The 27909-nt window shown below is 31.3% G+C and overlaps 1 protein-coding gene and 1 pseudogene across 3 annotated transcripts; both read right to left on the bottom strand.

Annotated features, from left to right (window-relative positions):
- On the bottom strand, window positions 1-6045 carry LOC125825037 (probable transcription factor KAN2). 2 transcript variants are annotated; one of them, XM_049504385.1, is made up of 6 exons: window positions 5286-6045; window positions 4834-4910; window positions 2986-3037; window positions 2693-2855; window positions 1296-1356; window positions 1-580 (listed from the first exon to the last, which is right to left on the bottom strand). In XM_049504385.1, the coding sequence occupies exons 1-6, from the start codon at window positions 5977-5979 to the stop codon at window positions 434-436; spliced, it is 1194 nt and encodes a 397-aa protein (XP_049360342.1). In that variant the 5' UTR covers window positions 5980-6045; the 3' UTR covers window positions 1-433. The 2 variants fall into 2 exon arrangements, with proteins under 2 accessions (XP_049360342.1, XP_049360341.1); XM_049504384.1 differs by having other exon boundaries at window positions 1296-1359; window positions 5286-6031.
- LOC125825029 (inactive poly [ADP-ribose] polymerase RCD1-like) lies at window positions 3477-27896 on the bottom strand (annotated as a pseudogene). The gene is made up of 7 exons (XR_007442828.1): window positions 25834-27896; window positions 25221-25463; window positions 24342-24415; window positions 23438-23602; window positions 23249-23344; window positions 22717-22825; window positions 3477-3487 (listed from the first exon to the last, which is right to left on the bottom strand). The product of XR_007442828.1 is annotated as an inactive poly [ADP-ribose] polymerase RCD1-like (transcript).
- Between the last annotated feature and the right edge of the window lie 13 nt (window positions 27897-27909).

A 27909-nucleotide genomic window follows, 5' to 3' on the forward strand; every position in this document is an offset into this window, starting at 1 on the left:
TATACTAAGCCATTTCTTAATTTTCTTTAAAACATAATAAAGTGAGTCATACAATTACCAAGGATAATTAAAAGATCACTTCCTAGATACTAGTTACAAAAAGAGAGGGGGGAAAAGGCCTCTTTTTTCTTTCTCCCTCTAATGACTACTCTAATAATACACAAAATCAATTAGATTTCATATTCTTCTCTCTAGAAAGGAATAAAATAAGATATTGTTTGATGTAGAGGACTCACATATTTTCCCCTCCTTCTCCTTATGCCTTCTTCCTGTCTTTTTTTGTCTCTTTGTCTTTCTTTTGCTTTTTTCTCTTCTTGTGGGTACCTGATTCTCTTTTCTTTTTTTCCCTCCTTTTACTTTTGCCTTGTCAGAAATTATAATGATTTCAAAATGAGTACTAATAACTTATCTGCATGCAATTTATTTTATTTTTTTACTCTGAAGGCCTTCCCAAAGTGAACTCCAAATTAGGCTTCTTTGGACTTGTCTCTGTTATGCTTGAAGAGCTCACTTCTCCTGATAATCTATCATAGCTTAAACATTTTGCTTCCAAATCTATATGCTGATTTTTCACTGTTTTCTGGATAAATTAACCAAAAGAGTGAATCAATATATATGAAAAAATAATAATAGTACTATACACAATGTAAAATGTGTGAATAAAGGGAGTAAAAGAAAAAGCACAGTCTGGTGCACTAAAGATCTAGCTATGCATCGGGTCTAGGGAAGGGCCGGGTGACTAGGAGGAGTACAACAATTATTACATGATGGAAATAATATAACATGTAATTGTTATTCTTTTTAGTATTCCATCCATATTATAGAAATTAATTATTACCTAATCTAAGCAATATATTATAGTGAAATTATTAAAAAGACATCTTTTTTAGCTAGGAAAGAGTTCCTCACTTTAGTTTACAATGGCTTTTGAAAATGAGTTATGTCTTATCTTTTGTAAAAGCTTGAAATCCTTTCTATGTCATTCAACTTTTATTTACGTTATAATCATAAGTCAATCCAAATTACTATACGGATTTAACTTATATACATTCACTATTAACAGTAGTATCATTTTTAACATGTTATATCAGGTTGTCCGTCTCAATTTCTAAATAACTAACTAGTCGTTTCAATGAATCGTAACTTTGTAGCTATCTTTTTGGTTAATTATTATGATTTATTCAAATATATAACTTTTATTTCAAAAAAATTTAAAGCTTCTCCACTATGTATGAATTCACAATCAAAAATTAAAAAGTCTGAATCTCGAAATTAAGTTGAGTAAATTATAGTACCTCAAGAGATGGGATGTTCCCAGAGTAGTCACCATGTTTGCCATGCAGCTGCCAACTTTCTCTGCTGCAAAAACCATAGCAATTGAATAGAATACTTTCAGTCAGTGGAAGCCATGCATGCAAAAGAAAGAAAAAGCAGACTTAAGGAAAATGAAAGCCATCTTTTTATAAATTACACTCTTATTTAAAGCTTCCTATCTTTTTCTTTTCTATCTTTCTTCACTTAAATTATGATATATGACCCCTTTTTTGCTAAAGTTGCCACCACACATGTGATGTGAAAGCCACATTAACTACTGAAAATCAAAACCAAACTTCAAGGAAGTTTTAAGAAAATAGCTATAGACCTTTAACCTTTGGTACCAAATTAAGTTTAAAATTTAAATTTCTACATGGGACCATTTTATTACTAGCTGGATTTTTTTTTTCCAACTTTAGCACTAATTTTTAGGTCCTCTTTGAAATAGTTATGTGAGCCCACAAAATCCAAAAGAAAGAGATATGTTCATTAATTAATTCCTAGACTAATTTTGTCATTTATGGTAAACATATATTTCCAAATCTTTGAATTTCTCATATTATATTCTTCTTTAATTTAATTAATCATTTTCATCCATTGTTGCCGACAAATGGAAGATAGCAATATTATAATTCCTTCCCTCTTCTTGGAAATTGAGTAGACGCGTACACACCACCATTTCCAGATTCAAACTTGTGATGTAAGATTCAAACTTGTGATCTTACATCGGATATGTTGTTGTTCCTTTTCTCTTTTTTTCTGATCATCTTTTAAACATACATATGCTACAACTTTTTAAGATGCTCTGGTTTACTCTTTAAAGGAGAATCACTTGTCATTCCTGGCTATGATATTTTCAGTTTATAAAGTTTTAAATTCTTTTAAGATTTTCAATTGTGTAGTCTATAACTTTCATCTTTGATTCCCCTCATGAGTCATGACCCTTTCTTGTTTCTTTTTTAACTTCCTTTTAAGTCCATCCAAATAAAAGACCTAACAAGCCACAAATTTATTCCCTTTTTTTTTAATAAAAATAATACTACTCAACAAAACAAATCTTATGGCCTAGCTAGTGGACACTTCTTTTGTCGAATTTGTTAACTTTGGAGGAATACAAATTAAGAGTTCTCACGTCATACGTGGGGTTCTCAATTTTCCTTTTGTATGTTTTCCTATCATCATTAGGATCAGAATCATAAAACTATTTATATATAAACATGTCAAGTTACACAATACTAACATTGTTTACGTGTACATGCCAGGTGTGACGAAATCAGAAATTTTAATTTACTAAGGATATTCAAGATACATGTATATCAAAAGTAATTTTTAAACAACATATACAGTATAATTTTCCGTGAACGAAAAAGGTTCTTACCTTGAAGAGTTGCTCCAAAGACCATGATAATCTATCTCTTGAAGATGCATACTATTTTTGCCTAGTTGATCAGATAAATCAGACTTTCTTGAAGTTTCCATGTCAGGCATTAAATCCTCTGAAGTTTCCCCAGAAGACCCATTATCGAATACCTCAGATTGGCCTAATTAACAAATTCACATTAAAAAAAAATTATTACTATAATTTCTTTATATTTAATTTTTAAAAAATGCTTTTTTTTTAAAAATAAAGTACAAATTAATGATATTATAAGGTGATGGATATATATAAACCTGAAGAAGCTGGAACTGCTGCTCTATCAGTAGTCTTAACCGTCCTATACATCTGCAAATATATATAATCGTGAACATTAATTATATATATATATATATTCAGAGTTTAAGTTATACACATTATTAACGTGAAAGCAAGTACTCAAAAAGTATCTATGATTATACGTAATTTTGAAACTAAGACAAGTTACTTGCTACAACGATAGTAGATTTTGACTAGACTAATGTATGTATATACTCAAGCTCTTAAGCCAAAAATACATAGTACTAGTATGCATTAGTACATCTATATACATAGAAAAAAAAATGTAAAGAGAGAGTGGAATAGGCCTTTCCTATTACTGTAGACAAGATAGCTTGATGGATACAATTCTTAGTAAAGTACCTCCACATAAATCATGATGACTACCTTTTTGCTTGTGCCCCATCTACTTACCATACATGTATGTTAATATGCATGTATGTCCATGGACCATGCACCACATTTTCATACATAAACACATGTACATTCACAAATTAACTTGCACACATGACACTTTGAGTGTGCACAAGTAACACTTAAACTTATATAAAATTAAACAAGTAGACACACGTGTCTTACATGACATAATACACTTAAGACGCCACTTTGGACACAATTGCCTCGTAGGGTGCCGTGTAGGACGAATGTGTTATTTGTTCAATTTTATACAAGTTTAAGTGTCTACTTCTGCACACCCAAAGTAAAAAATCATATTTGTCAGCTAACGTCAGGTTAAGGGTCATATTTATATATTATGCATTGTGATTTTACGCACTTCGACACATAAGCATATGCACAGATAAAAATATAGTTACAACTTACACACGGAAATATCAAACATTGTTAGTATTAAAGTGTACGTTTAGTGTGTTAAAATCCACAAAAATGAGATCGATATCATTGTGACATGATTGCGTTGTACTTATTTTGGATAGAAAAATAACATTATTTTATTGTGAGGATCTCTAACCTCCAAAGTCCTTCTAATTACTACTCTAAATTTTGCTATTTGATAATCTTTATTTTCGTGCCATCTCATCCTAAAAGAATGAGATACACGTACTATCACGTGAGATATACATTTAAAACAAATAGTTGAGGTCTGATTTTTTGCTTCTATTCATCTTCACATGCCTTAAAGAGAGTATAGTCACTCTCTTTGTCACATCAGCATATAGGAGGTAAAGAAAATACGTCTAAACAGTTTAGAGTGATCTTTAGACATTTCGCACTAATTTATTAGTTATCTCATTGAAGAGTGTCTAAACTTGTCTGGCTAAGCTGCAACCCACCCACCCTACCCACCGGCCACCCCAACCCCACCTTGTACATTCTTTGGTATTTTGTCTGTCTCTAATATTGTATTATTGATGAATCATTATGAAAAAAGACTCTTTCCTCTGTTATTGAACCCCTTTTTCTTTTCTTTCTTTATTATTACTATATTCTTCTACTACAACTTCTACTGCTACTACGTACGTACTTAGATAAATGGTTCATTCTCCAAAGCAAAAATAAAACACATTATAGCCTTTGCAGAACCATCAGATCTACTATCTAGACTAGGCTAGGTAGCTAAGTAAAGAATAAAAAAACAAAACAAAATTGAATTTTTTAAAAAATGGTACATTGGAATTTGAAATGTCTGTTGATTTTAGACATTTTCTTCTAATAATGTTGCCTTCTTGTACGAATTCTAATGTAAGAAGTAAACATTTGCGAAGACTCCAAATTTTTTTTGCACCCACAGGAAATGCAAACTAGCTAGTAGTATTAAAATTCTACAATCACAAGAAAATTAGTTGAAAAAATGTACAAAATTTTACCTGTAAATGGGATTTAACATGTGCCAAAGTGAGATCTTTCACATCCATTAGCTCAAGAACTGATTTGGGTGTTGCTCCTATAAAATCCCCAAAAAAACAATGAAATTAGTTAATAGTATAATTAAATACATATTACTTCAAAGATAAAATCTCATACTTTAAAAAAAAAAATTGGTGGTAGGGAAGGAGAAATCCGAAAATCGAACTCTCACCGACAAATTCAATTAAACACTCAACAAACATAATTTAATTTAGTTTTGCATATGTATTTATGGATCAAGATGAAAGCAATAACAAGTTCCTATGAACCTTCAATGATGAGTTTATTGTAAGTGACAGAGTGGTCTTACTGCTACGATCAACTGAGATTCAGCCATTTATCACTCTGACTAGTGAAAAAAGAAAAAAACAAAGTACTAATAGAATAAAGAAGAGATAGAAAAGAAGCCTACTTTCATGGCCACCCAAGAGCTCAACAGCATGAACAAATCTGGCATGAAGACTACTAGTCCATCGCATACGTGGCGCTCTCATGGTACGTTTAGGAAACCTTGATAAAAATCTAGATCGCATTAGCCCACCTTGATGATTAGAGTGATGAAAAGGGATAGTTGTTGGTGAGGAATTAGGTATAGTTTTGTTACTATTGTTATTAAAACTAGTAATACAATAACCAGAAGAATGTATAGGTAATGTAGGTGTTGTTGCAGTAGCAGTAGTAGTAGTAGTATTTTCAAAGGTTTGGTGAGCAAATATTGGGTAGTTATTATGATGATGAGAAAGAGGAAGAGGGTTTTGATGGTACAATGGAATTCCTCTTATAGGTCTCAAGAAACTAAGTTGTTGTTGTTGATTTTGTTGGTGGATGAAGTTTGTGTTTTGAAGGGGATGGAAATGGGAAGAGTTAATTAACTGAGTATGAGAAGGTTTATAATTAGGATTAGATAAAGAAAGCTCAAAAAGAGTATTGTTGTTATCAGGTTTTGATTCTAAAGCTCTTCTCAAGAAGAATAAGTCCATCTCATCTCGATCAGTATTGTTGTTATTACTACTCGTTGTCTTCCATGTTGTTGTTGTTGATGATGATTTGTTGTTTGGAGGACTTATTTGTAAAGATAAGTCTGGTTGTGCTGGGAATAGCTCCATATATATACTTCTTCTCTTTCTTTGCCCTAGCGCGTTGCGCTTACTAGCAATTTATGTTGTTGTTGTTGTTGTTTCTTGTGTTTGTTGTGTTGATCAAATGAAAGGTAGTAGTAAGAAGGAATTTGAGATTGAGTTTTAGAGAGAGAGAGAAATGACAAAGGATGAAGATGAATTGATGAATGGTTGTTTCTTTTGTGTGAAGTATATGTGAGAAAATGACACTTTGAGAGGCTAATGTGGGGTAAGGGGGTGTAGGGGGTAGAGAGGAGATTGTTCCTTTTTGTGGACGTGGGGGTAAGATGAGAAAAGTGAAGAAAAGATGAATAAGGAAAGTTAAATAAGTATTTGGTGAAGAAAAAAAAAAGTTTTGGGGCTTTGTTTTCTTTTTTACTTTTTCTTTTTAACCCTAAGGTCCCTAGAATTCTTTATGGAAAGAAAAAGGAAACTAATTTTAGTGTAAGCTTTAACGTATGCATTTGTCGCTTAATACTAATTAATTTCTAATTCAATAAACCTATATATATTCACTTGACCTAAATATGAAGTACTATTAGACAATGTCCTACTCTTGATTGTGTTAGTTCAATTTCTACGGACATTGATAGTTGACTAATTACTTGTAGTTACGGGTCCTAGTTCTAAAATGTTTTTATATTTTTTCCTGTTATATCGATTCATACGAATAACAAAATGTACGATTAATTTTTGAGTCGATATCCCTCGTGTTCTATTATGAAGTATTTAAATTATGTAAATAAGAGTGTGTGTATATATGACCATTATTATAAGGTTATAAGTTAATTTATTATTTCAGAGATTTATCTATAGATGCTTTATAAGTAACATGATCGTTCAAACTTTTTATACCATCGCTATTAAAATTTCAAATAAAACACTAACCCAATAAATGGTTGTTGGTAGAAAAACAATAAATACTTAATGTTTCTATATAATCATATGAATTTAATGTGTTTAAGTGAAAAATTAATAATAAGAATGTGTATTAATTAATTGTATGATTTATTGATAATAGTGATCAATGATTACGTGAATTGCTTAAATAATCTCAATCAGCTGATACTTTCAACAGTTATTCGTTCTGCACTTGATTATCCAACGTTAAATATATGTGTAACATATTTATCCAACTAATGTAAATATGAATGTGAGTGAGTTTTTGGCCCCTTTTTAACTCCCTCCCCCAACGAACCCTAGATTTGTAGATCTTACAATTAACATGAAATGATTAAACATAAAATTCGACCTACTAATGGCTGAAAATCACCTAATTAATTATGGTAACACATTTTGGTTAATTTCATTGGGATAAGATACAACTCATAAATTATTTGCCGCTTCCTTTTTACACTAAAATTTATTTCCTACAAGTTCAGTGTACTTTGGAAAGGCCTCAGTCAAATGGTCCTTCAAATTAAAGTCAATGAAAAAGTTAAAACTTCAATTTATCTTATTCTTTGGCCCTTCAATTTTATGGACTATTTTACTTTGCTCCAAATCATTTTGAACTCATTAGGAAATAAGAAACTATCTTTAAATGTAACTGTAGACAATAAAATTCGCATCGAGAAAACAATAGTCAAGAACGAAAAAATTATCGCAGCAATCGTTTTATTATTTCAAAGTGCGAGTGTTACAATCTCTATGATTCCTCTGAATTCGCCTTTTAGAATATAAATTCAAGGGCTCTTGAGCTTGTTCTTGAATTTTGTTCTTGTTCTTTGACTTTAATCTTGGATTCAAGTGCATTTGGAGCTTGTTCTTGAATCTTTGATGAACTTGGACTTTACTTTATCTTGATATTGAACTTATTATAACTTTAACTTGATCTTGATCTTTATCTTGATCTTGAACTTGAACTTTATCTTGAACTTGACTTCTAGTTGAATCCAAGGGCTTCGAGCTTGATCTTGAATCCGGCGGTCTTTATCTTCATCGTTCTTGAACTTGAACTTTATCTTGATCTTGACTTCTAGTTGAATCCAAGGGCTTCGAGCTTGATCTTGAATCCGGCAGTCTTGATCTTGATCGTTCTTGAACTTGAACTTTATCTTGATCTTGACGTCTAGTTGAATCCAAGGGCTTCGAGCTTGATCTTGAATCCGGCAGTCTTGATCTTGATCGCTCTTGAACTTGAACTTTATCTTGATCTTGACTTCTTCAAATCCTCAATTCTTAAACTTGAACACTTGAATTCTTGAATTCTTGAACTCTCGAGTTCTTGAATTCTTGAACTCTTGAGTTCTTGAACTTATAGCTTGTAGAGAAATTTGTGGCTTTTGATCCACGAGCTTTCTCTAGCTTTTTATTTAGAATTCTTCGTTCTCTTTCCTGAATTATGAGGACCCCTATTTATAGTTTTAGAATAGGGGAGTTGCGATATGAAGAGGACTACCTTTGGCCAATCAGATTTAAGTGACATGACATATGGGTTTTATGGAGCGGGCTTTAATTAAATCTATATTTATTAGATTTAAATAATTAACTCAATTATATTAATCCATAATATTTATTTGGACTAATATATTCATAAATTTAATATAATCCAAATCATTTTATAAATTAATATTTAATAAATTTCAAATGACTACACATGCCCCCTTCTTCAAGTCTTGTCGAGATATTTTATCTTTCAAAGACTAGGCTTGAAGAATTTGAAGACTTGAACTTGTAGACTTAAAGAATTCAAAGACTTCAACTTGCAGACTTGACAAATTTGAAGACTTTAACTTGTAGAATTGGAAGATTTTAATACTTCAATTTGTATACTTGGAGAATTTGAAGACTTCAATTTGCATACTTGGAGATTTTTGAAGACTTCATCTTGAAACAACTTTTATTCATAGGGGTTTGCCCCATTGAGTCACCACCATTTGGTGCAAGTCTGAAGTTTTATGAAAGATTACTTATAGCTTTAACTTGTATGTGACAGATCAAGGGGGAACATGTGGTTTTTTGACACTTATGCAACTGAACTTAGAATATGATTCTAAGCGCCTACGTACCTCAGTGAAGAGGATCAAGTCACAACGTAGTTCTGCGAGAGTGTTTTTTTTTTGTGTCGTAACCAATTTATACTCTTGCGAGCCAGGAGTGATGCAGTTTAGGCTCGTACCTTAAGGAGCAACTTGAATATGTAACTCTAATTTGAAGAGCTTTGTGACGTACACTTTAAGCTCGTGTTTCAAGGAGCATTTCAACTTGAAAATTTAACTCAAACTTGAATATTTAAGTAACATACAGTTTGAGCTCGTGTTTCAAGGAGCATTTCAACTTGAAGATTTAACTCAAACTTGAATATTTAAGTGACATACAGTTTAAGCTCGTGTTTCAAGAAACATTTCAACTTGAAAATTTAACTCAAATTTGAAGAGTTTTGTGACATACAGTTTAAGCTCGTGTTTCATAGGAGCATTTCAACTTGAAGATTTAACTCAAATTTGAAGATCTTTGTGATATATAATTGAGGCTCGTGTGTGTAGGAGCATTATAACTTGCAATTTAGGCTTATGCGATGATGAGCATTGTAACTTACAGTTTAACCTCATGCGTCAAGGAGCGTCTAGATATACATTGACTCTTCAAATTCATCTTCAGATGCAGACTTGCCCCCACTTTGGGGTTCTTCTAAATCTTCATCTTCATGAGGTCCATAGACAGGAGATCGTTGATATTCTCTTAAAGTCAAGCTTAATTCCATATCATGTGCACGAGTTACCAACTCTTCAAATGTATTTGGCTTTAATCCTTGCAAGATGTAGTGAAGACCCCAATTCATGCCTTGGATGCACATTTCAATACTAGAAGTTTCACTAAGGCGATCTTTGCAGTTGAGGCTCAAACTTCTCCAGTGATTGATAAAGTCAACAACTAGCTCATCTTCATCTTGACGAGCCTTTGTAAGTTCAATCATGCAAACAACACATCTTGTGCTATAGAAACGATTGACGAACTCTTGCGTTAACTGCTCTCAACAGTCTATAGAATTTGGTTCGAGATCTGTGTACCAATCAAAGGCATTTTCTTTGAGAGATCGGACGAACTCTTTAACGAGATAATCACCATACGTCCCAGCATCATTGCAAGTCTCGATAAAGTGCGCAATATGTTGTTTGGGATTTCCTTTGCCATCAAATTGTTGAAGTTTAGGAGGTTGATAGCCCTTCAGGCATTTTCAAGTTATCAATTCATTGTGTATATGGCTTGGCATATGTGGGAGAAAATTTGGATGGAGACTCAGATTTGTCTTCGATAGCCTCTATGATAAAGTCGTTCAATTGATTAACGGGAATCAAACCTCCAGCGGAGAGATGAATCTCTTTGATCTTTGTTTGCTTTATGCAAGACTCTCTTTCGTCTCTAATTCTAGGAAGCTTTAAAGATTCTCGACTCGATCTTCTTTCAATCATGTTATCCATCTTATTTGTTAGCTTGGAAAGTTTAGCATTTTGTTCGTGAGCACACTTTGTCAAGCCTTCAATTGCTTCAGTCAATCTTGCTAGTCGTTCTTCTATAGTGCAAGTCATTTTAATATTCTATTATGCTTGAAAAGTTGAGATGAGATGTAGAGATTGTCCCATTGGGTGTGCCAAAATTTGTAGACAATAAAATTCGCGTCGAGAAAACAATAGTCAAGAACGAAAAAATTATCGCAACAATCGTTTTATTATTTCAAAGTGCGATTGTTACAATCTCTATGATTTCTCTAAATTCGCCTTTTCGAATATAAATTCAAGGGCTCTTGAGCTTGTTCTTGAATTTTGTTCTTGTTCTTGGACTTTAATCTTGGATTCAAGGGCCTTTGGAGCTTGTTCTTGAATCTTTGATGAACTTGGACTTTAACTTTATCTTGATATTGAACTTATTCTAACTTTAACTTGATCTTGATCTTTATCTTGATCTTGAACTTGAACTTTATCTTGATTTCTAGTTGAATCCAAGGGCTTCGAGCTTGATCTTGAATCCGGCGGTCTTGATCTTGATCGTTCTTGAACTTGAACTTTATCTTGATCTTGACTTCTAGTTGAATCCAAGGGCTTCGAGCTTGATCTTGAATTCGGTGGTCTTGATCTTGATCGTTTTTGAACTTGAACTTTATCTTGATCTTGACTTCTAGTTGAATCCAAGGGCTTCGAGCTTGATCTTGAATCCGGCGGTCTTGATCTTGACTTCTTCAAATCTTCAATTCTTAAACTTGAACACTTGAATTCTTGAACTCTCGAGTTCTTGAATTCTTAAACTTATAGCTCGTAGAGAAATTTGTGGCTTTTGATCCACGAGCTTTCTCTAGCTTTTTGTTTAGAATTCTTCGTTCACTTTTCTGAATTACGAGGACCCCTATTTATAGTTTTAGAATAGGGGAGTTGCGATATGAAGAGGACTCCCTTCGGCCAATCAGATTTAAGTGACATGGCATATGGGTTTTATGGAGCAGGCTTTAATTAAATCTATATTTATTAGATTTAAATAATTAACTCAATTATATTAATCCATAATATTTATTTGAACTAATATATTCATAAATTTAATATAATCCAAATCATTTTATAAATTTATATTTAATAAATTTTAAATGACTACAGTAACTTTTATTCTAATATTTAGTTATTCTACCACATTTTCTCAAATCTTATGAATTATTATTTTTTGAAAGAAAAAGTCGTTATAATGTGCACGTACGCATTCTCTTAGGTATTTTCTATTAAAAAAAATCCAAGTGCTCATGGTCAATACAAAATCTATATTCAGTCAAATTATTAATTGAATCATATAGACCAGTCTCATCATGACATGAAATGCTTTTTGGTTAATTAATTGGATCAATATATAAATAATGGGATGATTACGATTTTGAACCATTTGACCATCTGGCTAGTTTATAAAAATATGTATAATGTGTATACATGATGTATACTTTATATTAATATACATATAATTTATATCTATATACTGATAATATATACGTATAATTTATATCGATTATATTGATAAACTAGTTGACTAAAGGATAATATAGTAACTTTCTCATAAATAGTTTGACAAGACAATGAATACAAAAGAAAAGAAAAATGTAATAGTACTCCAACTGTTTGCCCAAATAAAACACACATCATGGTTGGTTTTACATTGAATTTAATAATCAAATTTGAGAAATGGTAGATTAATTTTTGTATATATATAGCGGTATGAATACATCTATCAAATTGGAATAACTCCAAAATTTGACCTACCAAAATTGCATTTTATTCTTAGAGATTGAGACATGTAGTACGTAGTGTCGTCTCAACGATATATATACTTACAAGATTTCACACTTTTCCTGGTGTCTTTTCTCCTAACAATCCAAGATTGTGAAATTCAAATTGTTTCTTAGTTTTGAAATTGTTAAAAATTATTAAGAACGACAAAATCTGAATAGTACTTTAACATAAAAATGCAAAACAGTATGTTTGTTTAAAATAGATCAAACAAGTTATTTTATTTTGATTGTGATCGAATCGGTTGGCTATCTGAACTTTTACATTATCGATGAGGGTTCAATTTCCCACCTTTATAAAAATCCCCTTCCCAACCCCCAATTTTATGTTGGGTGGGGATGGGGAGAGGGTTGATGTTTGAAAATTCATGCAATAAATTATTGCGATATTAATTTCTAAAGCTATAGAGAAAATTGAATTTGTTCGGAAAAAAATAATAAGAAAATGAACGATTACTTTGCTTCCTATTTTTTCATCCTTACAAATATTACATATGCATATCGATGATCAAGACTACACGAATTTTTAGCAGCCATAATAATAACGATAATAATATATCGATAGGCAAATTATGTGGTGCCTAATTGATGGTCCATTTTTGTTTACTAAACATATACATATTTGGTCCTATATATTGATTTCCTTTATAAATTGACAAGACTTTAGAATTTCGAATCAATCATTTTCTCACAATAAGTCCATATCTAACATTTTATGATCACCCTGAAAGAGAGGGAAAAGAAAAGAATTTACCAAAAAAAAACTAAAGAGAAATATATTAATTAAAATTCTGTATAGACAATTGTTGACAAGTTCTTACTTCAAGGTATATTTTCATTCTTCGTTGAAAAGAATCATGTATAGACAAAATATTCATGAAAATTCAACTAACAAAAGGTTTTGTGTAAAATAGTCTATATATGTAATTTTGGGAAAATAACATGGTCTACCCAATTTACTCTTTAATTTGTTCTACCATTTGCATAACATAAAATCCAATTGCAATATCTTCACATACACACACACACACACATATATATATATGAGATTATTACTATATGTCGGGTTTTTTTTCCCAGCGAAGTCAATTATTACTACTTTTTTGTAATAATACTTAGGGCCTGTTTGGAAGGACACCTTGGTAATTTAATTTGGTGTAATTGGTGTAATTACACTGTCTAGTCCTGTTTGGAAGGACAGGTAATTACTTGGTCAGCAGGTAATTAGTGTAATTGGCAGGGGGTAATTACACTCTACAATTCACAGGCAGAGACTGTGAATTGTTGGTAATTACATGGTGTAATTACCACCTGATTACTTTTTCTTTTTTTTTTAATTTCTATTTTTATTTTTTTGTTTGTATTTTTTTAACTTCTATTATTTTAATTTCTTTTTATTTTTATTTTTATTATTCTAAAAATTTGTAAAAGTCTATTTTTTATTTTTTATTATTATATTTCATTTTATTCTTGTTCTCAACCTTATTTTACATGATTCTATGTAATTTTCTCGTATTATCTATTTCTTAATGCCATGTTTATTTTCTCATTAACATAATTTTATTAGTATTCTAATTTTTAAATTAAAATAGAATTTATTGTTAAGTAAGGTTATAGACTTACATTTTCTTTATTATGAAGAAATAAAAATAAATCATATTTATTGCTATGTTGAAATTTGTTATAAGAGTATTATGTTAAATTTTTTGTTTTTAATTTATTGCTTATGTTATATTTTCAGTTTCATTTGTTTTAGTAATTTTGAATTTACATTGCACGTCATTTTTTAATTAGACTTGATAGATTATATTTTTGTCAAACATTTAATAATTTATGATATTTTATTTATATATTACTATTCTTTTTATCAAACATGCATTTCACAATGTTCGTAGAAACTTCATACTTTTAGTTGTTACGATCAATTCAATTGAAATATATTAATTTGAAAAAATATAAATCAATTATTTTTTCATAATATTAGTTACAGTAAATATGTTTATTAATTAATATATTTTCAAAAAATATATATATCTTAAATATTTTTGCATCAAATTTTGAGACCAAACACCAACAAATAACGATGAATATAAATCTATAATCCAGCCATATAGTGCTGTGAATCCTCTTTGTGGATAAACACCAACAAAATTTGCGTCCAAACACTTCCAAATAACGATGAATATAAAATTACAAGGAGATAATTATTTCAAGTAATTAAGCAATTCATAATATGGGATAATTTTGAACAAATAAAAAGAAGAAAAATTAGACTATTTTTATGTAATGTTGTTCATACAAAATAAGTTTGGTCCACATATATACATATGATTATCAATTTATCACATCAATTTAAAAAAAAAAACAAATTATGCCCACAAATGGGAAACTTTTCAATTTAATTTGATGATAAATTTATTGAATTTTGTATACCTCTACCTAAGTTAATTTTCTGAACTGTGACAAGTATAGTAAGGGGCAAAAATTAAAGTACAATTAAATATACGTTGAGCAAACTAGAGAGATAGATATGACTAGCAAAGTGCATATTAGTCAATAAAATTAGACTTAAAAATTATTTTATTAGCCTGACACCAATAAACTAAGATATACTCTAGCAAACATACACCTTAAATGCAGCTAATGTCATGTTTTTTGTAAAAACAAATTATTAATTTGAAGGAAAGAGTCATAAAAGTGTCTCTAACTTATAGACTCTATTAATAATTAGATACATAATTAATGCACGACGATTGTGCCTGGGAATTTTGATAGCAAACAGACATAAAAAAAAAAAAAAAAAGGCCTACCCAAGAAGATACATTCTACTCTATAGATTAATTATTTAAAAAACAAGGAAGAAATCAAAATATTTATTTAAACAAACTGTAAAATAATGTTAAGTCGAGATTATTTTTTGAACCCCACAATAGTAAATTTCTTTTTCTGGAATACGTTGAATTTATTTACCAGTTGGATTTCCTAGGCTACCCCGCAGCATCGGAAGCATCGTGCAGATTTATATTTAAAAAATACTTGGAAATTTTAACCTAAAGTTAATCTTCTTTTATTTAAATATTTTCTTATAAATTAAATTGTGAGAATATACATCGCTAAGCTATGGTTAAATAATAAAAACCTTCATCCTTGATCAGAGTCATCCTTTGTTAGTAAGCGTTTTAGCCCCACTTCACAACGTGAATCAATATTTAGTCAAACCTTTGATGTCAATAACAAACCTATATAGTCAACTATTCCTCGGCAACGAGAAGCGTATATATTACAAATATTCCTAATTGTGAAGATTTGGAATTTTTTTTTATATATATATATATATATATATAGGTTGGAAGCATCCAGGTTACGTTTGTCAGCAATCAATTTGTTTTTTACTTATATTGGTGTTCCTTGTTTCATGCTAATTCTCAGCTTCCCTAGGCATTGGACAATAGAAGGAATCTTACATTAATACCGTTATTTCTTTAATCATATTCTAAGCGTATATGCTAATTATTTTAATGTTAGATCTCTATAGTTTTTACGAAATAAGAGAACTTTATTAAATACTTCGGAGACAAAATCAAGTGTGTACTCGAGCGAAGTACGTTTCATTTAATTATTTAGGTTTACATTGTTTTAATATATATTATGTGTTTCAAGAATGATTGATCTGACAATACCATATATGGTGCTAATGTTGAGCGAATTCATGATATCTTTTTTATTTGGGAAAAAAACTTAACTATACAAAAAAACACCTAAATAACAGCTATTTTTTTTTTATGATAGTGATGTCTGAGTCAATTTTAACACACCTAGTGTGACTAATTTCACGGGACATCTATCACCTTCCATCAGCGATAGACACACGATATCTTCAAATTAATATACTACTACTAATTAGAAAATGGATTTTCAGTCATTGGTCTATTAATGTTGACTTTTCGAAGTGAAAAGGATATGGTATTTTTTTTTAATCAAGTGACCGTGAAAATGAAACATAGAACGTGACTACACTAGCTAGTGATTGGAATATTTTGCAAAATTCCAATAATTATTATCTTAGTTTTGAGATATTAAGCTTGTTTTTTTCCTATAAGTAGAACCGTTAAAATGGCTTAGCTCGTGAGGCCAGCCTAATCGAACTTGCTAATCAGCTCGAGTTGAGCTTTATAAAAATAAATAAATCAACCCGTTCAAAAATTGAGATGTTTAGGTCAGATTTAGTCTAGGGTCATTGAATTTGTGACTATTTTTCAATTACATACTAAAAAGTGGCCACTAGTTGCTTTAATTTTGTCACTACATGAAGGTTAGCATGTAAAAGTTGGTTATGCTAATTTCGTTTTTTTTATGGTGTTGGTAGAATCTATACGCCGCAAATTAGTTTTTTTAAATTCAAAGTTTTGTCAATTTTGGCAAAGATCTTAAGTGAATGTTGTTGTTGCTACTTAATTCTTGTACTTCTTCTTCAAAGCTTCTGATTTGAATTTGCGCTCTGTCAAAGCTTAATATCAAATTTGAAAGCCAGAATTTAAATGCATACATACAGATCTAAAGTAGGGCTATGTCAAAGCCTATCTTTAGATCTTAGGTCTGAGTCAGGGTTATTCTAAAGTTAGGCTCTTGTTGAGTCCAACTTCATATCCGTGATGAGCATAAATTTGAGATCATATAACTAATTTCAACTTTAAACACCAGTATAATTTATTTAGATGATTAAACTTCAGAAACTCTGACTTATTTTAGATAGAAGTTTTAAAAATGGCTATTTGTACACTTGGCCCTCACGAGGATAAGGGATCACTACGATTGTAAGGCCACAAAAAGTGTATAGCATTACGAGGACAATGAAAACGAAAGAAATTTTAATGAACCAACATTTAAATAGGTCACTATGGTTGAATGACATGATTTGGAAATTATTATAAATTAAATAAACAAATAGGTCAACATGTTCATTCAGTAGCCTAACTTTGAGCCAACAAATGGCAGCAGTGAATTAAGTAGAAAAATATAAACTTAATTCCAAGAAATCACATTTGACTTTAGTAAGGAGTTAATATCTTTGATGATCACTCAACTATCAACTTTTTTCACAGAAAGTTACTTAACTTTGATTTTCAACTCAAAAGTCACTTAACTATGAGATCTTTGCATACAAAGTCACTCAACCTATTTAATTATTTTTTTCATCAAAATTTGCTGATGTGAAATTTTTATTTCTAGTTAAAATTTTAAGAAATAAACATATATCCATTAAAACCATTTAATAACCCACCCACTTGACCTAACCCACTAAAATATAATATTAACACTTTTATTTTACTCTTATTCTCGAAAGTTATTTTCTTGGTCTCCCATTCTTTCTCCTCTGCTTCTTTTTTTTTCTATTTTTTTTTTAAAAAAATTCTCAATTTCAGCCTTTTCTTCCTTCTTTTAGTAAATCTTAGTTAAATAGGAATTAGATTGTGATTAAAATATTATTAGAAGGATGCAGGGTTGTACAGGGAGAGCTCATTAAGAGAGAATCCATGGAAAAGCTCCGGATAATGCGAGTTCAGGTTCAGCCAATATCGAGAGGCTTTCTCGAAATAGGTTTTTTTTTTCTATCCTTTCACCTTCATACGACGATTCTCATTAACAACATCATTTAAAGCTAACAATGCTAATGAACAATAACCAATATAAAAAAGAAACCAGAGACAAGAGAGAATGATTTAGTGAGATCAGAAATTGAGATATCCCTAAGACCCTAACTAAAAGAAGGAAGAAGAGGCTGAAATTGAGAATTTAAAAAAAAAAAAACGCAAAGGAGAACAGAGAAAATAATTTTGGAAAATAAAGGTAAATTAAGAGGGTCAATATTATATTTTTAGCGGGTTGGGTCAAGTGGAACGGGTCATTAAATGGTTTAAATGGATATATGTTTATTTCTTAAAATTTTAGTTAGAAATAAAAATTTCACGTCAGCAAATTTTAATGAAAAAAATAATTAAATAGGTTGAGTGACTTTCTACGTAAAGATCTCATAGTTGAGTGACTTTTGAGTTGAAGATCAAAGTTAAGTGACTTTCTGTGAAAAAAGTTGATAGTTAAGTGACCATCAAAAATATTAACTCCTTTAGTAAGTATTGATCATGAGTTGTCAAATAATATATATATTGTAATAGATATATCATGCAAATATATATGGTACGTGTGTACTGTGTTCTAATTGTAGCCTTAAATGCTCTACTAGTGATGAATAGTTATAATCTCAAATGTGCCTCAATTATTTGATATGGAATAATGTTTATGATCTTGTACAAAATACAGTCATTATTACTTACATACTACATTTTAATTAGTTTCATGAAGTTTCTTTTAATTTTGGCATTGGCTAGCTTTGAATATAACGCGATAAGTTCAACTTTTTTTTTTTTGACGAGGCAGCATCACCAAATGCCATTGAATCCTATTTTGAAAGTTAAAGGTCTTACTTCAAGTTTACTTTGCTTCGTTCCAATTTATGTGACATTGTTCGATCGGACATAAAATTTAAGAAATAAGAAAAGATTTTTGATATTTATCAAATTGTTTTTATTATAGTCACTTTAGTGCTTACTTTTAGTTAACTTGTACGAAGATTCGATAGTGAGTCAAATTATGAATTTTTAAATTTTTTTTTAAGTAACCGTTGGGCTTGAATCATGGACATGAACTTTTTTCTTCTTTTTTTCGTTTTTAATAACATACAAATATATATATATCGATGCACATAGAACTTCAGCTATCCTGATATATCGACTAGGTTTATCTCATTAAAAGAGTTAAATATGACAATCATCTAACAACAAAAAGTAAATATACGATTATATGTACGTAATCCTTGTTTCATGTGCATTACAAGTATACACACTTATCTTTCTTTTTTTCATCTGAATTTCAAACAGTTAAAAAAACTTCTACTTTGACTTTGGTCTCACTACAATGTAAATATTTTCTCAACAAAGTAAAGAACGTATCCAATTTTCACTAAGTGTAACGACTATACAAAGTTTTTATATGCAAATTCCAGCTTGTGCGAATATATATATATACTATTTAAATTTGTTCGATATAAGAGACCGATTGATGACAATAATATCATAATAAAACAAAAAATAAGTGTGGAATTTAATCTTTTAAGAATAACATTTCACAAAAAAATGCATTAAATTATATTCTTCAAATATTCAGTCAAGCACTTACAGATTTCACATGCTTAACTTGGAAAAAGAGATGTTTAGAATAATTGACACCTGAATTAAACAAGATGCCATATAGTATATATGATAATTATATTTTTATTTTTATTTAATAAAAGATCAATAATCACAGCTTAGAAAGGAATCTTAAGAGCGACATATCTTCTTCTATTGCATATTTGACTAAATAAATCTTAACTTATTAGTGCATAATTTTCTTTTATTGACTTTGTTAATTAGTTTAGCAAAGAAATATGCTATTTATATTAATCATCTCTCTATATAGGTGAATTTATATTTTTCACTTCAATCTTTATGATTTTATTATCGCTTTACTCATTACTTTTTAGAATTACGATTTCAAAATGGAATATTTATTGAAACTTTAATGATATTTAATTATACGTATATTTAAGCTCTGTATTAAATTTTGAGTTCAATTAAACTCATAATTTATTAGCGCTCCACATCCACCATTGTGTCAATAACAATCATAAAACTAAGTTACAATAAGTACTCATACATTATATATATTCATTTTGATTTAAAAACCGATTTATATTTACACATAACACCGGACATTACTTCCAAAAAAAATCTTTCTTCAAAATTCAAATCAAAGAAAGATTGGTTTATTCCCTCTCATAATTCGTCGATCAAATTAATGATTCTCCTTTTAAATTAAACAAATATGTCTTGCTTAAATATAAAGCAAACATACAATTAAATTAATGAAAGGAAAAAGAGTGAATAAATACTTGTTATATATAGTGCACAAAAAGAACTATAACTTAAATAGGAAAAGATATTGTCCATTAATTCCTTAGAATTTTATTCTTTCAATGACTTAGCCAACTGGGAAAAATTCTCAAACCAGATAATTTTTAGAAATAGACCCTACAATTGGTACAAGAATAAGAAAGAAAAATCATATCATTTTCAATATATTCCCTAATCTATTAAGACATTTTCCCATGAGAGAATGATACAAAATAACTATCCTTCCTTTACAAGCAAAAAAGATAAATATTCTTAAAGTAGACTTGACCATACCTGAATAAATAAATAAATAAAAGAATTAATTAAGGTATGATTTGTTTTCAAGTAAATGAAATTAAAGTTTTTTTTTGGTTTTTCACTCGGTGTTCCGAGCCTATATTGGAGCCCCGACTAAATTCGGATTGTGCACTACAGAGCTCATTAGGGGTGGTGCTCCCAACAAGCCATATTCAGCGCTCAAACCTAAGACCCGATGAAATAGTTTCACCACTGCACCATAACCCATGTTAGTAAATTAAAGTAATAATTGACGCTTATTTTTTTTCCAACGTAGGTATAGGATCTTTTTAAATTATAAGACTAGCAGAAAATGTCAAAAAGTTGAAAACATATTGAATCTTTTATGAAGAATTTAAATAAACAAGTGAACCTCTTCGAAATGCCATACATTTTTAATGACAAAGACTTGAAGAAAATTATGTTCAGATTTTTCGACAAGAACCCATTAACACTTTGCTTTTAATTATTCTTGATTCTTTTTATGACCAAAATAGTTTAATTCTTTTTTTTAAAAAAAAAAACAAAAAAAAAAAGAAATATTGTGAAGGTACATAATTATATTATTAACCGATAAGTTCACTAATCAGAATAACAATGTACTACTAATGGGACTTATACCTAACCATTCAATATTATAAAATCTTCAACGGAATGGGAAAAGAAAAACAACGATCTCATAGGGTGTGTTCGAAAATGTTTTTCAATTTTTCATATTGGCCTTGTCCTCTCCACCGCTCAACACACCATCACTTCCGTAGCCAATGGCAAAGCCATGAATTTGGCAAAGAATGTACAAGTTTTCTTATCAGTCGTGTTACAGATGTGCAAAGTTAAATATACACTCATAATAGCTAACATTTTAACCTCTATACATCACATAATTTTTTAACAAAGCTTGTACACCGGACCACCCTTCGCCTAAGGCGGCCCCATCCATCCCATCCACACCACCCCACACCCCTATCCCCCACCTCTCACTTATTAAACACAAAAAAAAAAAAAAAAAAAAAAAAAGTAAAAAAGATTCACTTATTTTTTTGAAAAATATTTTCCTTTGTAACGAACACACTCATAGTTGTAAAACTGACCTTTCTTCATAGTAACAGAGAATTATTGAACGACAATCCATAGGGCATATTTATTGTGATTTATTAATGGTTGAACTCTGGTCATTGCCCATAATTTTCTCATTTTTTTTCTGTAGTTCCATTTCCTTCAATCAAGAATAAAAGAAATGACATTAGTAGTTATTGAGGTGGGGACATTTCTATACAACATGCAAGTCCAATCAATCAAAGAAACTCACGGACAGAAACACTGATCCAAATTGGGACAAGTAGTAACATTCATTTACATACTACAAATTAGGAATGGTAGAAACTATACCAACTCTTAACTCACCATCTTTGTAATGTTACCTTCATCAACCTACAACTATGTCAAACATCCTTAGTCATGGACAGCCTCACCTGGGAACTAGCACACCAATAATTTTACGAGATCGAGCTTTTTCCTGAGTCGTTGCTCACATGTTATTAGTACAAACCCTATATCTATAGCAGCTCAATGGCTCAGACATGCCCTTGATGAGAACAGCAACATGTAGACTCTTATAGCCTCATGAGAAGGGAAAAACTCGAAGTGTGTGAATGAAGTGTTACATATAATTGGCATAAAGCCAATTGTACACACAGCTTGGACACAAGCTCATACAAACCCATAAATATTGGAGACATGATCACCAAACAGTAAGAGAAAAACGGAGAAACAAGAATGTTACACAAGGTGAGCAACATTCATACCAGTCAATAGTATAAAGCTGATGCCGTGAGTTGGCTAATTCACAGTATCCCAGTTTTGATGCATTGCCATATACCATCTTCATGGATACAGTTAGAGAGATCTCTTACAAGACACACACTCACACATATATATGGATCAAAGGCAGAACGAGGATGAAATATAAACTTCAAAGACAAACTTTATAAGCATTCATTTCAAAGAGTAGCTGAAACTAAACTGTTAAGCTAGTTCGAAAAAAAGGAAACTAACTACTTTAGGAATCCATATTCTAGGACAAAAGATCAGATGTTTTACCATCACATTACTGTAGGAAAGGAAATCCAACAATCTAAACAATCTCACTACAACAGAGAGAAGGTGTTCCACATAACGGTTACTCGGTCTGTGGCTCTAGCCAATGGAATTGGGCAGTATTTCCTTTGAAGGCAGCACTTTGTGGCTCTTGCTTTGGCTGAACCAATTCAATGGGTTTAGATTGTATCTGCCAAAGAGAAACAAAATACAAAGAAGTAAACAAACAATAAGATAAAATAAATAAAAAGTAAAAGAAGGAACACTTCGGCTCATTTGACTTTGCAAAGAAGAAAAGATGATCTCGGCATAAACCCAGGTAACTGGATACCAATTTCACTCCCTTGTGAGTAACTCATGCAATATGTAATTAATTTATGCGGAGTGATAGAATATAGATTGAGAAAATGCAATTATTAACAAAAATGGATTAGAATACCTAAAATAGTGCAAATACCCTTACTTATATCCATTTTAACTTTAAAAAGTAAATATAGCCAGCTTACTTTAAAGTAAAGCATGTGTAATAAATATAAGGCAGCTCTCAATTTAGACAACAAGTCACTTGACATGTAACTTCACAAATTCTCAAGATACAAGGCACAGGACATACCTTGCACAGCAAACTTTTCATTGTGGACTTCAACAGAGTATCGCCTTCGATAAACCTCAACCGTTTCTCAAATTCATCCCTACATATCTTCTTGAACTATCAATGGAGAAGAAAATCATTAGAACAACAAGATGAAATACAAAAATTCAGGTGTAAAATGAGAGGAAAAGATTCTGTATATATACAAACCTCAAGCAACTCAAGATTTCTAGTAACATGGTTCATTTTCTCGGCAGTTACTTCATTGGAGATTGCATCAATCAACAAGGAAAATGGCACCCCAAGGGACTTTGGAATCCTCGCAGCCTCTTCTAGGGCCAACTTAACCAGTGATATTTGATAACGATGACTTCCCTAAAGATGAAAATACAAAAACTGTTACCTAAAAAGATCTGCAGTTAATTGATGAACAGATACAATTCCAGCAAGGCTGCAAAACAGACATGTTTCTTGTAGGACACGTAAAACAGAAATGTTTCTTGTGCGACAGATGAATAATACCGGTGTTTAAGCACGTGCAAGAGCAATTACTATGCCTTTGCAATGGTGGATGCAGATTATTTGTTGCACCACATACCTTATACTAGTACTTTACAATTGCAAACCCGTTAAATAATATCAAACAGTCATCTAGAGAGTACTTCATCAAGTGCCTATGTCATCAATGATGTCCTAGATAACTAGCATGCATCTAAGGAAGTAACTCAACCATTGATCAAGAAGATAAATCGATACAATAAATATAAGCAGCACACATGTCAAAGCATATAAAATAACTTTCTGTTTTTTGATGTTCACTCATTTTGCCAAAGAAATTCAAGACATGGTCTTTCGAATTAGTGAACTTCATGTTCCTCTTCTTTGCCCATTGTGCTTGATTTCTTTAGAAGTTTTTCAAAATCCTAAATTTATTTCAAGGTCATATTATCAGACAGTTCACTTCGCTTTTGTTGCATGTCCAACACTGTCTCTCCACAACTCCCCCCATCTTTCAGTTCAATGAAGATCATATAATCAAATCCCACCAACTACCTAAGTGTACAATATTTGTAGCTTAACTTCCCAAGTCCTTCGGAAATGTATTTGTGGGTACCTGTTCCACAGGGCCCCGAGGACAAGTATTGACACCTGAGACATCAATCCGACTATCATTTCCAAAGCGGGTTCCTGTAAAAAGCGTGGTAGCGTTAATTCAAGTGTTGCATGATTTTTCTATTCGAAATATTTAAAGTTTTCCGCAATTTTTAAAATGCTAAAAATATTTAAGTTGACAAGAATCCTAATAAAAACCTGAAATCAGCAACAAACTTGTCACTTTCATTTATTTCACAGATCTAGAGAACATTGAGAATTTCACCTCATAATTCTTATATTCAAAGTTTTTCCGGAAAGCAAATGTCTCAAAGGAAATATACTATAATTGATCATAGTTTGGAAAAATAAGAGTATATAGTTGATAATATACCGTGTCTAAACCAAAATTGGTTCTCCTATTTCACTTCCCAGTCGAATGAATAATCCTTAACTAAGGCATAAATACTTCTTGTTATTTTGAAATGAAACAAATGTAGCTTGCTATACTTTCGACACACTTACTAAATAACTAACTCTTATTGCCAAAAGACTAACTAACTTGAAATTCAATTTTAACTCCAAAAATTCATTGAGAAGAAATTGGTTATGAGGAAAACTAGGGCCCAAGTACAGTTAAGATACTGTACTTTTTTCTGGCATTTGACTTTCACAAAGATAAAAGTGAATATGATACTTCTGAAAAGAACAAATAAGGTGAAGTTTCCATTTCAAGGAAAGAGACGTGGGAATGGCCCGACATGAAAAGAGAGAGTAATGTGAAGCAGGCTCCATGGTTGTAGACACTAACAACAGTTTCAAAAAAAATTGTTTTGAGTTATAAGGCCTATACAGATCGTGTCATCCTGATGCTTCAATATAGGAACAAAGTGGACATTACCTTCAGCTCCTGGAGGAATTTTGAAGCTCACAACACACACTGGGTATATATATGTATTCAAATTCATATTCCAAACAACATAATGAGTAGGATTCTCGAGATCATCAACTCCAGTATCGTATTTTTTCGTCACTGGGATGCCATTGTTCAGATCCGCAGTGCAAAGGTTCCACATTACCCAAAATTACACGAGCAAAAACCATGTAATGTACGCCATTTTCATCAGCATCGCAATTAATGGCACTGGAAGAGAGGAAGAGAGAGAAAATATGAAGGTTGATGTTAGATCCTCAAAGAAAACAATAACAGACATAAACAAGACAAAACAGAGAGCTTTCTTTGTTAGTCATGTGGAGATTCATATTACGAATCATACAAGAATATAAGTCACTCCTTTTCACTGAAAATAAAAGAAAACCTACAGCATTCTTTTCTTTAGGGATTAGGTATTGTTTTCCTTTTTTTCTTTCTGAGGGGGGGAGCCGTCAAATGATTAGGAAGTACCAAATCAGAAAAAGCTCTTAATCTGATAACTGATCACAGTTTGACCTTGCTGAAAATGCAAAATATAGTCAGTTATGAATGATGTTCGATAAAGAGAATGTACTCAAACCTTTTGGAGGCACAATGGAGAGCACTAAGGTGAACTCCAACTCCAAATTTAGGCCTATACTTAGGTCCTCCAGGTGCAAGGCCGTACTTCATAATTGTAGATATCAAATCTTTGGAAGCGGCAAGCCAAGCATATCGAACATTTGCGTTTCCACGATATTTTTGCGTTATTTCAACCTGCTTCTCAAAGAGTTCCAAGCGAGTTCTCAAATAATTACTAGAGCATTTGGTAATTTTGATCTCATCCTTGTTGGGGATAACATTCATTCCCATAATAAACATATTTTCGACAGATTCTGCATTCACCAATTTCAGGCTAGCTACTAAGTCAGGAGATGGTGTTTCCTGGTTCTGTTTATTTTCTGCAACTTGTTCCATTTTTGCATCTGATTTTTTATAATCAGCAAATTCTTGACTGTCTTTAGGAGGATATACTTTAATCCTCTTATAACCGATATTTGACTCTTCCACATCTTCTTCCAAATTACGATTATCCAGTCCATTTAAGTCAATGTCGAGTTGCAACTTAATATCAGTTATCCTAGCTGGCTCAATTGTCATGAACTCTTCAGTTCTCTTTGACAGGGTTTCAAAATTCCCATGCATTTCACTACTGATAAGATACGACTCAGGGAAGAAACACCTACCTACTTCATCTATCCAGGCAATAGGTTTCTGTAAACCATTTATCATATCTATTTGAACCATATGTAAAGTATCAAGAATTATATGAAAGTCACAAACTTTCACCTCAAAAACTGCCTTTTTTGCCCGAAAATCTTCTTTAACTATAGGAATAATATCTTGAGGGAAGTCGGTCCATTCACCGTTCTGATAAAACAGTACACGTTGCGGCAGTCTGCTTCTCTTGAAGTTCAGGTAGTTCTTGTGTACAGATTTCCTGAGATGTGATTGACAATTAGACTCGCAGTCAACGATCCTTTTCCTCTTCTCAAGCTTGCTATCACAGTTGGATTGAATTGATATTTTCTCACTGCTGGCTCTAAACAAATGTGCCAAATTCTGAGAAGCCACTTTACTCTTTGCTCCAACCACAGTCCTACGGCCACTATCTAACAATCCAACCCCCTTTGGTTCCATTTTATCTACAGATTAACTATCGATTTACAAGTACCAAACAAAAAGGCTAAATACTAATAGTAAAAACCATCTGTAATAAATTTCCGGGAAGCCACATCATATAGAAGAAAATGCAAAACCTAGCAAAGAAAAACAAATAGGAAGTCAATCAGTCAAAAAAGGAATCCATAACAGCATCTTCATGAATATATCAGTTGACTGCAACTTAAAGGGCTTTGTCCAGCTTCAATTTTTTTAGAAAGCAGATACTCGACAAATTGAACAAAGGCATTCCATAGAAATATAGAAGTCCTTACATATGTTATTAAAGAAACCGATGCCAAGTGAACACTTGAATAGCTAATTGGTCTAAGTTTCTAACACAAAAGTATACATCATACTTGACCACAGGAAAGGTGAGAAGATAAAACATTGAAATGCATCCAACTGAAGTCACAAACCATTTACCATTTTTGAAAACAAAGATATATTATATTCTAAGAGGAACAAGAAAGTGTGCACAGAACATAGGTTAGTTTGAGATACTAACCAACTTCTGCACTGCACGGCAATTGCTGTACAAGTCAATTTTTTCCATAAAGTCGGTGTAAAGTCAACAAATTCTTACCTTTTGCACAATGCTAAGCTAACAGAGATAATCTAATTGGCCTCCTCTGAAATGTAAATTTTGTCAGTTTCCAAATCAAAAGCAAATGTACAATTCATAAATAGATGTTTGAAATCAAACTTCTGCACTACAAAGCAATAAATAATAGGGAAAAAAACAATAATTTTTTTCTAAAAAAGAAAAAGAGAGGTCAATGTTCTCCATCAGTATTTTTCCTAAATATATTGATCCCACATCATAGTCCACCATTTCTCTTCTCAAAGAGGGGAGATTTTTCTCTATCCCAATCCACCCATCCCTTCGTCCTATCATATTATTGTATGCGAAAGACATCCTTGCTTAGAACTCCCCTATATATACACACACATA

Source organism: Solanum verrucosum, unplaced genomic scaffold (genome assembly GCF_900185275.1).
Source record: "Solanum verrucosum unplaced genomic scaffold, falcon-dt-bn FXZP01000086.1, whole genome shotgun sequence".
Taxonomy (NCBI): Eukaryota; Viridiplantae; Streptophyta; class Magnoliopsida; order Solanales; family Solanaceae; genus Solanum; species Solanum verrucosum.